The sequence below is a fragment of the Vipera ursinii genome, assembly GCF_947247035.1.
Source record: "Vipera ursinii genome assembly, chromosome: 1".
In the NCBI taxonomy this organism is placed as follows: Eukaryota; Metazoa; Chordata; class Lepidosauria; order Squamata; family Viperidae; genus Vipera; species Vipera ursinii.
The window spans coordinates 355,386,523-355,400,213 of record NC_139512.1 but is presented as its reverse complement, the minus strand read 5'-3'; the positions used below and the strand labels follow the sequence as shown (position 1 = coordinate 355,400,213).

At 48.3% G+C, this 13,691-nt stretch overlaps 1 protein-coding gene across 2 annotated transcripts in view; it reads left to right on the top strand.

The window, feature by feature from the left end:
• The window catches only part of VPS53 (VPS53 subunit of GARP complex), a 70,555-nt gene extending 58,668 nt beyond the window's left edge, over positions 1 to 11,887 (top strand). For both annotated transcript variants that reach the window (XM_083379708.1, XM_083379707.1), the window contains exons 19-22: positions 105 to 174; positions 4,633 to 4,770; positions 7,334 to 7,438; positions 8,506 to 11,887. In XM_083379708.1, coding sequence (XP_083235834.1) covers positions 105 to 174; positions 4,633 to 4,770; positions 7,334 to 7,438; positions 8,506 to 8,676 — 484 coding nt within the window. In that variant the 3' untranslated portion in view covers positions 8,677 to 11,887. The remainder of the gene's footprint in view (positions 1 to 104; positions 175 to 4,632; positions 4,771 to 7,333; positions 7,439 to 8,505) is intronic.
• The last annotated feature ends 1,804 nt before the right edge of the window (positions 11,888 to 13,691 follow it).

Below are 13,691 nucleotides of genomic sequence, written 5' to 3'. Positions count from 1 at the left end.
TGGGCAAGATTGAGAAACTGTGACTGGAGGAAAGAAACCTGTTTTTCCTTGTGAGCCTGACGGAGAACGGGGCCGTCTTTCATTTCTTCCCTTCTTTCCTGCAGCTGTTTCATCCCCAAGTTTATTAACCACCTTTTCAAGTGCAAGCCGATCAGCATGGTGGGGGCCGAACAGGTGAGAATCCAAGTGGGGAAAGGTGTGGTTGGCAAGCAACAGGGGGGAGGTGGGCTCAGGAAATTGGCTTTTTTCCCCCCCCCAAAAAAAACTGTTTTTAGACCATCTGGAACCGTTGGCTGAATAACACTTAACAATCACAGCAAGATCACGTTTGTGTTTGAGGGGTCCTTGCGGGTCTCTGAGCTGGGTGGTTTTCCTGCAGACGTTTCATGACCCAGCTAGGTAACATCATCAGGGCTAGAAGGGAGGGGGGGTTTGAGGGCGGGAGGAGGAGGAGGAGGAGGGCAGCTGTGGGGTCCTTGGTGCTCTCTGAGTTTGCTGGTTTCCTTGCAGACGTTTCATGAACCAGCTATGGAACATCATCAGGGCTAGAAGAGAATGGAGTTTGCAGAGTGTCAGAGAAGAAGAAAGGGGAACAAAGGAGGAGGAGGAGGAGGACTGTGGGGTACTTGGTGCTCTCTGAGCTTGGGGGGTCTTCTTGCAGACGTTACATAACCCAGCTAGGTAATGTCATCAGGGCTAGAATGGAGGGGGTTTGCAGAGAGGAGGAGGAGGAGGAGGAGGAGGACTGTGGGGTCCTTGGTGCTCTCTGAGCTTGGTGGTTTTCTTGCAGACCTTTCATGACCCAACTAGGGAACGTTATCAGTTAGTAGGGACAGGGATTTTCTCCCTGTTGAAATACTTGCCCTGTCGTTGTTGGGAGTGTTCTTGGTGAATGGGGTATTGTTTACTGTTGGACTGTTGGATCCACACCCAGATATGCAGAGATTAACCCCAGGATTAATACCAGACCAACCATCAAGCACTGATGACGGTACCTAGTTGGGTCATGAAACGTCTGCAAGAAAATCACCCAGCACCGAGGACCCATCATTCTTCCTCCTCCTCCTCCTCCTCCTCCTCCTCCTCCTCTTCCTCCTCCTTCTCCTCCTCCTCCTCCTCCTCCTCTCCACAAATCACCCTCCCTTCTAGCACTGATGACGGTACCTAGTTGGGTCATGAAACGTCTGCAAGAAAACCACCCAGCTCAGAGAGCAGCAAAGACCCCGCATTTCAACCCTGAGCTACAAATATTCTCCTTTACCGGTGTGTTTTGTATTTCATTAGGGAGGTCTCAGGTGCGTCGGGAAAAACTCTTAGGAATGAATTGAAACAGCCTGGCACCTTGGCCCAGGTTGGTGCTAGAAAGATTTAATGAGGATTTAATGGGTGGCACATCCCAAATTTGTTGAAAAGTCTAGGAGGTGTTGAAATCCACCTAACTTAAGGTTGTCAAGGCTGAGAAACATTATGAATCCTTGACTTACAACCATTCAGAGTTAACAACGGCACTGCAAAAAGTGACTGGTTTTTAACACTTACGACCGCCGTTGCAGCATCCCCCACGTGATCAAAATTCAGATGCTTGGCAACTGGCCTGTACTTACGACGGTTGCAGTGTCCCGGGTTCGCGTGATCCACTTTTGCAACCTTCCCACAAGCCGAGTCAATGGGGAGGCCAGATCCGCTTAACAGCCATGTTACTAACTTAAAAACTGCAGTGATTCACTTAACAACTATGACCAGAATGATTGCAAAATGGGGCCAAGCTCACTTTACAACTGTCTTGCTTAGCAGCAGAAATGTTTGTCTGAATTGCAGTCCTAAGTCGAGGACTACCAATACCAAATTTATGTCTTCCCAGAAGAGATAAAACTCACAGGTAGGATTTAATCCCACACTACCTAGATATGACTAACTCTAGAAACAAGGAGTGTCGCCTCCAGTTATCATCCAGTAACATCTAGTTATCCCTTGTTTTATTTAACTTAAAAGATAGTGAAAAGCAAGTTTCAGGTTTCTCAACCTCCCGGTATTTATAATCTCTTAATGGTTTTACAATCCACTTACACACGCCCAGGGCTGTGGCTTACAAGTACAGGAGACAAAGATATATTTTTTTTTTCCTTATTGCATTCCAACGTTTAATTCACAGTCATCCCAGGCACGGATAGCTTAATAATATTTGTTTGACAGCTGTAGTGCTTTTATAAAACGACGGGCTCTTCATCCATCATCGCTATTGTGAGTTGTGGCTTTCCTGTGAATCTTCTCTTTGAAGGCTAAAGGTTGGGTCTAAAGAACCAAGAACGACACAATAAAGTGACTTCTGAGTAATTCCTTCATGGTTGTCCGCCTACAGACAGAATCTTGCCAGACTTTAAACAAAAAAAACCCTCTTTACATCAGGGGTCCCCAAGCCCCGGTCCATGGACCGGTACCGGGCCGCGGCATGCCAGCAACCGGTCCGCACAAACAAGCAAAGCCCCATCCGCGGGATGCAGGCAGTACACAAAACCACGCGCCCCTCTGGTCCTCGGAAAAACCTCTCTCCGCGGAACCGGTCCCTGGTGGCGCCCAAAAGGTTGGGGATCTACATAACTACAGATAATCCTTGACTTAACGACCACAATTGAGCTCAAAATTTCTGTTGCTGACAGAGACAGTTGTTAAGCGAATTTTGCTCCATTTTACGACCTTGCTTGCCACCGTTGTTAAGTGAATCCCTGCAGTTGTTAAGCTAATCAAGAAGCAACGGATGGAAACTAACTAAAGAGAGAAGCAACCTAGAACTAAGGAGAAATTTCCTGACAGTTAGAACAGTTAACCAGTGGAACAACCTGCCTCCAGAAGCGGTGAATGCTCCAACACTGGATGTTTTCAAGAAGAGATTGGATAACATTTTGTCTGAAATGGTATAGGGCTTCCTGCCTGAGCAGGGGGTTGGACTAGATGACCTCCAAGGTCCCTTCCAACTTTATTATTATTATTAACAACCTGCCTCCAGAAGCTGTGAATGCTCCAACACTGGAAGTCTTTAAGAAGAGACTGGACAGCCATTTGTCTGAAATGGTATAGGGCTTCCTGCCTGAGCAGGGGGTTGGACTAGATGACCTCCAAGGTCCCTTCCAACTATTATCATCATCATCATCATCATCATCATCATCATTATTATTATTATTACATGGTTTTTAAGTGAATCTGGCTTCCCCATTGACTTTGCTTGTCAGAAGGTGGCAAAAGGGGATCACATGACCCCGGGACACTGCGACCGTCATAAATACAAGTCAGTTACCAACTGTCTGAATTTTGATCACGTGACCACGGGGATGCCACAGTGCTCATAAGTGTGAAGAATGGTCATAAATCACTTCTTCCAGTGCCGCTGTAACGTCAAACGGTCGCTAGACGAATAGCGGTAAGTTGAGGACTTCCTGCATAGATATACTCCGTGAACCGCTAGGGTTAGGGTCTGCCTTCGCCCTCTTCCTCCCCACCAGACAGTCCCCTCTTTGCCCTCCGAGTAGCAGCCCCTCCCTCGGACTACCTGCCACCTTGCTAGATTCCTCAACCTCATGAGGATCGGCACCTTGAAAATCCAAAGGGGAAAAAAAAAACACCCACAATCTTGCAAATTTCTTGCTTTTTCTTTTATTTGCAATTACCACCATAGTCCTCAACTTACAACTGTAACTGAGGCTGGCACGTTGTGGTGGTAATAAAGAAGGTCATTAGATGACCTCGGGTGTTGGTGGGGTTCTTGCAGACGTTTCATGACCCAACTAGGTAACCTCATCAGTGCTAGAAGGGAGGGGGGTTTGTGGAGAGGAGGAGGAGGAGTCCTGTGGGGTCCCTGGTGCTCTCTGAGCTGGGTGGTTTTCCTGCAGATATTTCATGACCCAACTAGGTAACATCATCAGTGCTAAAAAAGGAGTGGGGATTGTGGGGAGGAGGAGGAAGAGGTGGGAGGAAGAGGAGGAGGACTGTGGGGTCCTTGGTGTTCTCTGAGCTTGGGGGTCTTCTTGCAGATATTTCATTACCAGCATACTCAACGTTGATTATAGATAGATACTGTTGATGGATGGATGGATGGATGGATGGATGGATGGATGGATGGATAGATAGATAGATAGATAGATAGATAGATAGATAGATAGATAGATAGATAGATAGATAGATAGATAGATAGATGGACGGACATGTTATGAGAGAGATATTGGACAGATAAGGATGGAGAGAGATATATATAGATGATAGATAATAGATATATAGAAAGAGAGAGATGAGAGAGAAATGATAGATAAGGATGGAGAGAGATAGAGAGATGATAGATTGAGAGAGATCGAGATAAATGATAGATATGCAAATAGATAGATAGATAGATAGATAGATAGATAGATAGATAGATAGATAGATAGACAGACAGAGACAGACAGACAGACAGACAGACAAGAGAGTGAGAAATATGTGGTGTCTTTGATGCTCTCTGAGCTTGGTTGGTTTTTTGCAGACATTTTGTGACCCAGCTAGGTAACCTCATCAGTGCTAGTAGGGAGTGGGGTTTGGTCTCTGTTTATCTGTGAGTGGCTAGTATATAAAATGTCATTTCATCATCACTCTTCTTATCTGCTTCAGCTGCTGCTGGACACTCACTCGCTGAAAATGGTCTTGCTAGATTTGCCGTCCATCGGCTCGCAGGTGGTGAGGAAGGCTCCTGCCAGCTACACGAAGATCGTGGTCAAGGGCATGACGCGGGCCGAGATGATCCTCAAGGTAGACCTTTTGTTGCCTCTAGACCGGCTTACCCTCCGAAGAATTTCTGAGGAAGGAAGGGGCTGACTGCCTGGCTGAAGCCGCCTTGTAGGACAGATTTTATTTGTTGGTTGGTTGCCCTTATTGTCTTTACAAATAACTCAAAGGCAGCAAACATACCTAATACTCCTTCCTGTTCCTATTTTTCCCACAACAACCACCCTGTGAGTAGCCGGCTTTCGTGCCTAAGGCAAGACTAGAATTCACCATCTCCTGGTGATTGGCCCAAAGTCAACCAGTCGGCTTTCGTGCCTAAGGTAGGACTAGAACTCACCGTCTCCTGGTGATTGGCCCAAAGTCAACCAGCCAGCTTCCATACCTAAGGCGGGACTAGAACTCACTGTCTCCTGGTGATTGGCCCAAAGTCACCCAGCCGGCTTTCATCCTAAGTCAGGACTAGAACTCACCATCTCCCCATTTCTAGCCTGGTGTTTTAGCCACTAGACTAGAAGTCCCAAACCTTTTGGGCCCTGTTTCCGTGTAGAAAGTTTGTGGTTTCGTGTGCTGCCTACATCCCATGGATGGGGCTTTGCTTGTTTGTGTGGACCGGTTGCTGGCATGCCGTGGCCTGGTACCAGTTTGGGACCCTTGCACTAGACCCTGGGTAGGCAACCTTGGCTCTTTTATGACTCGAGGACTTCAACTCCCAGAATTCCTGAGCCAGCATGGCTCAGCTTGGAAACCCCTCCCTTTCCCCTCAGCATGGCTGGCTCAGGAATTCTGGGAGTTGAAGTCCACAAGTCATGAAGGGGCTATAATTCCCCCATGCTGGCTCAGGAATTCTGGGAGTCGAAGTCCACGAGTCATGAAGGAACCAAGGTTGCCTACCCTTGCACTAGACCCGTGGTGGCGAACCTATGGCACGCGTGCCACAGGTGGCACGCAGAGCCCTCTCTGTGGGCACACGTCCCGTCGCCCCAGTCTTAGGCCTTCAGCTGGGTTTAATAAAACCTTTTCGCTTTAGGCCTCTGCTGCCATGTGCAAAAAAACCCCCCAGTTTCAATCAATCAATCAATTGCAACTTCTCGAAAGTTCTCGCAAAGTTGGAATTGATTGATTGCACTTTTTAGTCCCACCCAGTTTGCCGTTAACACCGCAGCCACGCCTACCCAATGGGCCACGCCCACCCAATGGGCCACGCCTCCCCGGCACCCGACGATATATAAGTGGGTTTTGGGTTGCAGTTTGGGCACTTGGTCTCTAAAAGGTTTGCCATCACTGCACGAGCCAGGGGTAGGCAACCTCGGCTCTTTTATGAGTCATGGACTTCAGCTCCCAGAATTCCTGAGCCAGCTTGGCTGGCCAAGCTGGCTCAGGAATTCTGGGAGTTGAAGTCCATGAGTCATAAAAGAGCCGAGGTTGCCTACCGGTGCACTAGACCAGGGGTCGGCAACCTTGGCTCTTTTATGACTCGCGGACTTCAACTCCCAGAATTCCCGAGCCAGCATAGCTGGCTCTGGAATTCTGGGAATTGAAGTCCGCGAGTCATAAAAGAGCCAAGGTTGCCGACCCGTGCACTAGACCAAACTGGCTCTCTTCCCCTTACTCTGCACCCCCAGTTGTGGGCTTGTTGAGCTGCCCCTCACTTTTAAAGGCAACCGACCCGCAGAGTCCTTCTCCAAATTCCTTTCCTCCCTTCCGGAGTGGAGCTTCTCCCAGGATGGATTTTCCAATTAGATCCTCGGCAAGGCTGGCGACAGCTGCTTCGTGCCTGGGTGGGGACAGGGGAGGTTGCAGCAAATTGCCCTTTGCATTCCCCCCCCATACACACACACACACGCAAACACTCGTTTTTAGCGGCTTCTCACATTCTGGGTTTGGCCGCTGGGAGGCCGAAATGCAGAAGCTCTTCTTGAAAAACCCGGAAAGAGGCTGGAATCGGATGCGAAACGCCGCAAGGGCTTCCTCACGGGGGTTAGAATTCAGCCCCTTAAAAGCCAAAGTGGTGGTCCTCGACTTGACAGCGGTTTATATAAAGACAGGTTCGGAATTGTAACGGCGCCGGGGAAAAAAAAAAAGCGAACGGTGACGTTTTTTCCACCCTTAGGACCGTCGCAGCGCCCCTCCCCTCCCAGCCATCAAAAGTCAGACGCTTGGCCACTGATTCATATTTACGACGGTCGCAGCGTTCCAGGTCACGTGATCCCCTTTTTGCGACCTTCTGACAAGCGAAGTCAGTGGGGAAGCCGGAGTCACTTAACCAACCGGGTTACTGACTTAAGCACTGCAGTGATTCACTTAACAACTGGGGCAATAAAGTCATAAAATGGGGCAAAACTCACGACAAACTTCTCACTTACACGGCTTCCCAGTGCTTTATGGCCCTCTCTAAGCGGTTTACAGAGTCAGAATCTTGCGTCCCCCCCAAAAAAAACTAAAAACAATCTGGGTCCTCATTCTATCCGCCTCGGAAGGACGGAAGGCTGAGTCAACCTTGTGCCGGTCAGGATCGAACTGCTGGCAGTCGGCAGAGTCAGCCTGCAATGCTGCATTCTGGTCACCAGCTGCTCTTCTGTCCTTGCAGGTGGTGATGGCCCCCCATGAGCCCGCTGTGGTCTTTGTGGACAACTACATCAAACTCCTCTCCGACTGTACCACGGACACATTCCAGAAGATTCTGGAGATGAAGGTGAGCAGGGTGCCAGGGCACGCGAGCAGCGAGAAAAGCCAGAGTTAGTCCCCTTGTTCTGGAGAGTAGGAAAAATAAATTGGGAAGATGAGTGTTGAAGGACAGATTATCCAGGATCAATTTGGTTCCACCCCTAGCACATCTGGATAAAAAGAAGACAAGTCAGTCTGCCCGAACTCGCCCTAATATACTTCATTTTACAAACATTTTGATTCCGTGAAACTCAACTTTCCTGACATCCCTTTAAGTTATGAGTGGCTTTGAAGGACGGCAGCTGTCAAATATCCCAGGTAGGTTGCCATCTTGATGTATCTGGAGGAGCGCCTTCCAGATGTTCTGATTTGTGCCTTCCAGATGTTACGGATTTGAGTCTTCCAGATGTTCTGGTTTGCACCTTTCAGATGGTACGGGTTGAGTCTTCCAGATGTTCTGATTTGTGTCTTCCAGATATTATGGCTTGAGTCTTCCAGATTTTCTGGAGGTGCACCTTCCAAATGCTATGGGCAATCTTCCAGATGTTCTGGAGGCCCATCTTCCAAATGTTCTGTCTTCCAGATGCGATGGTTTGTGTCTTGCAGGTGTTCTGGAGACCCGTCTTGGAAGTTCTGGGGCGTGCCATTCAGACATCCTGGAGATATGTCTCCCAGAGGTTCTGGGGCCTGTCTCCCAAATGTTCTGGGGCCTGTCTCCCAAATGCTCTGGGGCCTGTCTTCTAGATGTTCCGTAGGCACGTCTTCCCCATGTTCTGGGTGTGTTTTCCAGTTGTGCTGGAGGCATGTCTTATGCCGGTGTGTGTGTGTGTGTGTCTTCTAGATGTTCCGATGGGCACACGTTTTCCAGGCTCTTGGACATGCCTTCCAGATGTTCTGCAGGGACACAACCCATCCTTACCATCCCCTTGTCCACTTTCTTTCTGTATGGCCTTCTCCATCCAGCACGAAACCGTAAACCACAGCCTTGAAGGCCCTCTTAGCTCACGCTTTGAGGGCAAAGGTGGCTGCTGAGTTCTGCCTACGGTGACCACCTCCTCTTCCTCCCTCTGCCTCCCCCCCCCCGTGTCTCCACAGGGTCTCAAGCGAAGCGAGCAAAGCAGCATGTTGGACTTATTCCGTCAGAGGCTTCCGGCTCTTCCCTCGGGCGCTGAAGCTGGTGGCTGCCTCTCCTTGACCGCCCCCACGCCCGAGCAGGAATCTTCCCGGATTCGCAAACTGGAAAAATTGATCAAGAAGAGACTCTAGCTGGTACCCAGCCATCTTGTTCTCCCAACTTCTGAAGGCGTCGTGGTCCAAGCTCATGGCTGCTTGCAGGGGGTGTGCTTAACGCACCGAAAGCCTTTCCAGGTAGCCCAAAAAAAAAAAAAACCAGCCCTGTAGCTGCTTCCTTTTTCCCGGTGACCTGTGGCCTGTCTGTAGGTCTCCCCCCCCGATGAATTCGAGCAAGCCCCCAAATCGCAGGGGGCTCCTCATCTTTGACAGGAGGTTGACATTTTTCCAAGGTTTTTATCTCAGCAATGAGATCCCAGAAATTTGTGCAAGGGTGTCTTTTTTTTTTTTTTTTAAGGACGGCTGACCTCGGTCTGTGCAAGTTGGAATTTCCTTATGTGACGTTCCGGATGCAGACTTTTTTTTTTCCCCAGGAGGAGTGGGGTCTGTGTCTTCGTAGACCCCCCACGTCTTCCTCTTTCAATGGGTGCTTTTCCTCCCCCCCCCCTCCGAGCTGTTTTCCAGCATTAACTGAGTGGTGGCTTTATACCAGCTTCCTGACACAAAGCAGGGTTTCTCCACCTCTGCAAGTTTGAACTGTTGTGGATTTCAATTCCTAGAATTCCCCAGCCAGCTTTGCTGGCTGGGGAATTCTGGGTAATTGAAGTCCACACAACTTAAAAAGTTGCCGTGAAAAAAAGTGACATAGGCAGTCTTTTAACTAGCTCCGAACAAAACTCTTTGGGTCAAGTTTCGGAAAGCGTCAATTCCAGAAGAAATCTCAAGTCAATTTCAGAAACGGCTACAAGTCCTTTAGATGGGAGAAACAAACCTCAAAATTCATGTGTCATTCATCGGCCCCACTTGATAAATTCGTAATTATCTGGTTGGCTTTTCTCCCCCTCTGCTCTCATCTCCTCACCTTTGGTGAGGCAATCCTTAACACACACACGCACACACGCACACACGCACACATACAAACACACACCCTTTTTCTGCGATGATCGTCTGTCTGGTCCCTTTTCACCAGCCACCCTGACCCAAGCGAAGATCCCTGCCGAGATTCATCCAGATCTCAACCTCCCTCGGATTCGGTCCAAACAAACGTCTTCCTCCAGCCAAATTTTAATTAGCTGGTGGTTTTCATCAGGATGAAACATTCCAGATTTTTTTTTTTTAAAACCACACTGGAGGCTGCTGTGTTTTCCAAAGTCAGCACAGAATGTGCCCGGCCCTTGTTTGTTCTTTGTGCGTCGCTGTGCTTTTTAAAACTCCTGCCTGCTGATTTTGTTTAATTAAAAATATATATATATATATTTGCTTCCTCTGCCCTTCACTTGTCCGAAGTGGACCAAGCTTTTTTTTTTTCTTCTTTTTAACTTCCTGAATTCCTGGATCTTTTTTTTTTTAAAGATCCTTTTTTTTTCCTTCCTTGGATGCTGAGACGTTCCGGATCTGGAATGGCCCAGGGTGTTGAAAGCAACTAGCTTTCTCTCTCTTTTTTTTTTTTTTGCTTTCCAGAGGTCAAGTTTTGGGAAGCCCTACACTCCAATTTTTTTTTTTTTTGGCCAGGATATCTATCACTCCATGCAAGGGAACCCCACCAAATCTGGGCAGCTTTGCAATGCGTCAGTTAAAAAACAGGAAGGCACGGGGAAGGGGGGGGGGAAGCGGGAGGGGGCGCGAGGTTCCTCCTTCCCCCAAATTCCTGCGGTTGCTGGAGATTGGATGGGTTTTTTTTAAGGCAAGGGGGGGTTTCTTTTTCCTCGGATGGCGTGGATCCCGTTGAGCTGGGTTTGCCAATTCAGGGGATTTGAGGGAGGCCTGCAGACCGCTAGTGGCTGACCCCGTGCCTGCGCCCTCAAAGCGAAGGGCCCTTCAAGCGCCCCGGAAGTGGGGCACGGTGCCTGCCTGCCGTAGCCTTGTCCCTTTTGCCCCGGTTGGTTGCGATCCAGGCTGAGCAATGTTTGCCCTCGCCTTCTGCTTGTGAAAGTCTTGGTCAAGGAAGGCGTAACCGGGACCTCCCTGCTTTTATGGGCTTCCTCAGAGCAGGAGAAAAAGGGACCTGCGGGGGAGATCCCGGGCCTGGGACCTCGGCCTCCCCCTCCCCCCCCTCCCTCTCCCCCCTCCAATTGCAGAAATGTTGAAGAAACAGGAAGACGGTTTGCCCGCTTGAGAAAGCAGCTGCCTTGTAAATAGTAAATTTCTTTTTCTTTCTTTCTTTCTTTCTTTCTTTCTTTCTTTCTTTCTTTCTTTCTTTCTTTCTTTCTTCCTTTCTTTCTTCCTTCCTTCCTTCCTTTCTTTCTTTCTTTCTTTCTTCCTTCCTTCCTTCCTTTCTTTCTTTCTTTCTTTCTTTCTTTTTCTCTCCCTATCTTTCCTCCTTTCCTTCCTTCCATCCCTCCCCCTCCTCCCTCCCTTTCTTTCTTTGTTCCTTTCTTTTCTCTCTTCTCTCCTGATTTTTCTTTCTTTCCCTCCTTCCTTCCTTTCTTCCTTCCTTTTTTCTTTCTCCTCTCCCTATTTATCCTTCTTTCTTCCATCTCTCTCCTTTTTTTCTTGCTTTCTTTTCTCTCTCTTTCTTCTCCCGCTATTTTTCCTTCCTTCCTTCAACTTCTTCCTTCCTTCCTTCCTTTCTCTCCTTCTTTTTGTTCTCTCCCTATTTTTCCTTCTTTCCTTCTTTCCATCCCTCCCCCTCCTTCCTTCCTTCCTTCCTTTCTTTTCTTTCTTTCTCTTCTCTCCGTTTTTCTTTCTTTACTTCCTTCCATTCCGCCCTCCCCTCCTTCCCTTCTTCTTTTTTTCTTTCTCCTCCCTATTTTTCCTTCTTTCCTTCCTTCCATCTCTCCCCTTTCTTGCTTGCTTTCTTTTCTTTCTCTCTCTTTCTTCTCTCCCTATTTTTCCTTCCTTCCTTCCATTCCTTCCTTCCTTTCTCTTTCTCTTCTCTCCCTATTTTTCCTTCTTTCCTTCCTTCTCTCTCCTTCTTCTTCTTTCCCTCCTTCCTTTGTTTCTTTCCCTATTTGTCCCTCCCTCCCTCCCTTCCTTCCTCCCTTCCTTCCTCCCTTCTTCCTTCCTTCCTTCCTTCCTTCCTTCCTTCCTTCCTTCCTTCCTTCCTTCCTTCCTTCCTTCCTTCCTTCCTTCCCATTGGTTTTAAAACTGTTGTCTAATTTATCAGACCCAAATAATTCTGGCTAATAATTAAGACTCCTCAAAGTTGTACATTTCCTGTTAATAAAGTGGATTCGCCGTCTCTCGATGAGTTTGATTTTAGTTTCTTGGGTTTTTCCATTAAAGATAAAGGTTGGAAAACACGGGATCAGACTGAGCTCAGCTGCCATTTTGTTCCTCTTCTGCCCTCTGCTCACTTCTCCATCTTCTCTTTTGTCCCCTTCCTTTTTTTATTCTTTTCCTGGTCTCTGACAGGCGAGACTGGCGGCGGTATCAATCCACACGGTGAATGAAAATAAAAGAAACATGCTTACAGACAGTCCTCAATTTATGACCATAATTAAGCTGGGGATTATGGCCGTAAGCCATTTTGGTCATAAGCTGAGGCGTCACATGACAATTCAATTTGTCTGGCATTTTTTTTTTAGGACGGGCATTAAGCAAATACCGCAGTCATTAAGCAAATCAGTTTTATCCAGTGGGTGTTGTTTTTTTTTTGCCAGTTTCAGGAAGTAAAGGCCAGAAACCACCCAAAAAACATTGGAAATTGGGGTCATGTGACCGCAGGACACTGCAAATGCCCGTACAGGCAAGCCCGTTGCCAAGTCCCCACCCACCCGCCCACCCCTGAATACAATCACGTGGCTCCGTGTGTGCGCACGTGCACACCTTCAAAATCAGGTCGTACATAGCTTTGTTATAACTTCAAGCAGTCACTAAGCGACCGGTCGTAAGTCGAGGACCGTCTGAACTTCCTGGTGAAAGACGTTGGACAAAAAAAAAAAAAAACCCAGAAAAATGGGTCCTTGCAAACTTGCCACAAACCGTGTGCCAGCTGAGCCCGCAGGTCGGTTTCCTCTGAGTGGATTCTGCAAACTCCAAATGCTGTCACAGCTGCTCTGGGTTCGAATGACAGACTAAGCCCTGGGTTCTCTTCCCAGAGCTGGTTGTAAATGGGGGGGGGGACAGGGTGGGCTAGGAGCAGGCGTGGTTTAGGCCAGGGACCCATCTGAACGGAGTAGGGTCAGCAGTTATTTACACGTCCTCGATGTACAACAGTCCCATTTAGTGACCGTCGAAGGTTACGACGCCTCTGGGGAAAAGCGGCCTAGCAGCGTTTTTTTCACAGTTACGACCTTTGAAGCATCCCCACAGTCATGCGATCAAAATTTGGACGCTTGGCAACCGGTGTGTATCACCTTTTGCAACCTGGCAAGCAAAGTCACTGGGGAAAGCCTGATTCGCTTAACAACGAGTGTGACTAACTTAAGGACAGCAGTGATTCACTTCACAACCGAGGCAAAGAAAGTTTAATTGTCCTCACTATTAGGAAGTTTCTCCTTAGTTCTGGGTTGCTTCTCTCCTTGATGAGTTTCCATCCGTTGCTTCTTGTCCTGCCTTCGGGCGCTTTGGAGAATAGCTTGACTGCCTCTTCTTTGGGGCAGCCCCTGAGAGATTGGAAGTCTGCTATCATGTCCCCCCTCGTCCTTCCCTTCATTAAACTAGACCTACCCAATTCCAGCAGCCGTTCCTTATACGTTTTAGCCTCCAGTCCCCTGATCATCTTTGTTGCTCTTCTCTGCACTCTTTCCAGAGTCTCGACATCTTTTTGACATCGTGGTGACCCAAAAGTGGGTGCAGTATTCCAAGTGTGGCCTTACCAAGGCCTTGTAAAGTGGTAGTAACACTTCACATGATCTCGATTCTCTCCCTCTGTTAATGCAGCCTAGCAGCGTGTTGGCTTTTTTGGCAGCTGCAGCACACGGCTGGCTTCTATTTAAGGGATGGTCCCCTTAAGGACTCCGAGATCCCTTTCACAGTTGCTACTACTGAGCCAGGTAGAAAGAGTCCTTCATATGTTTTAGTCCCCAGGCCTTTCGCCCTCCCGCTTG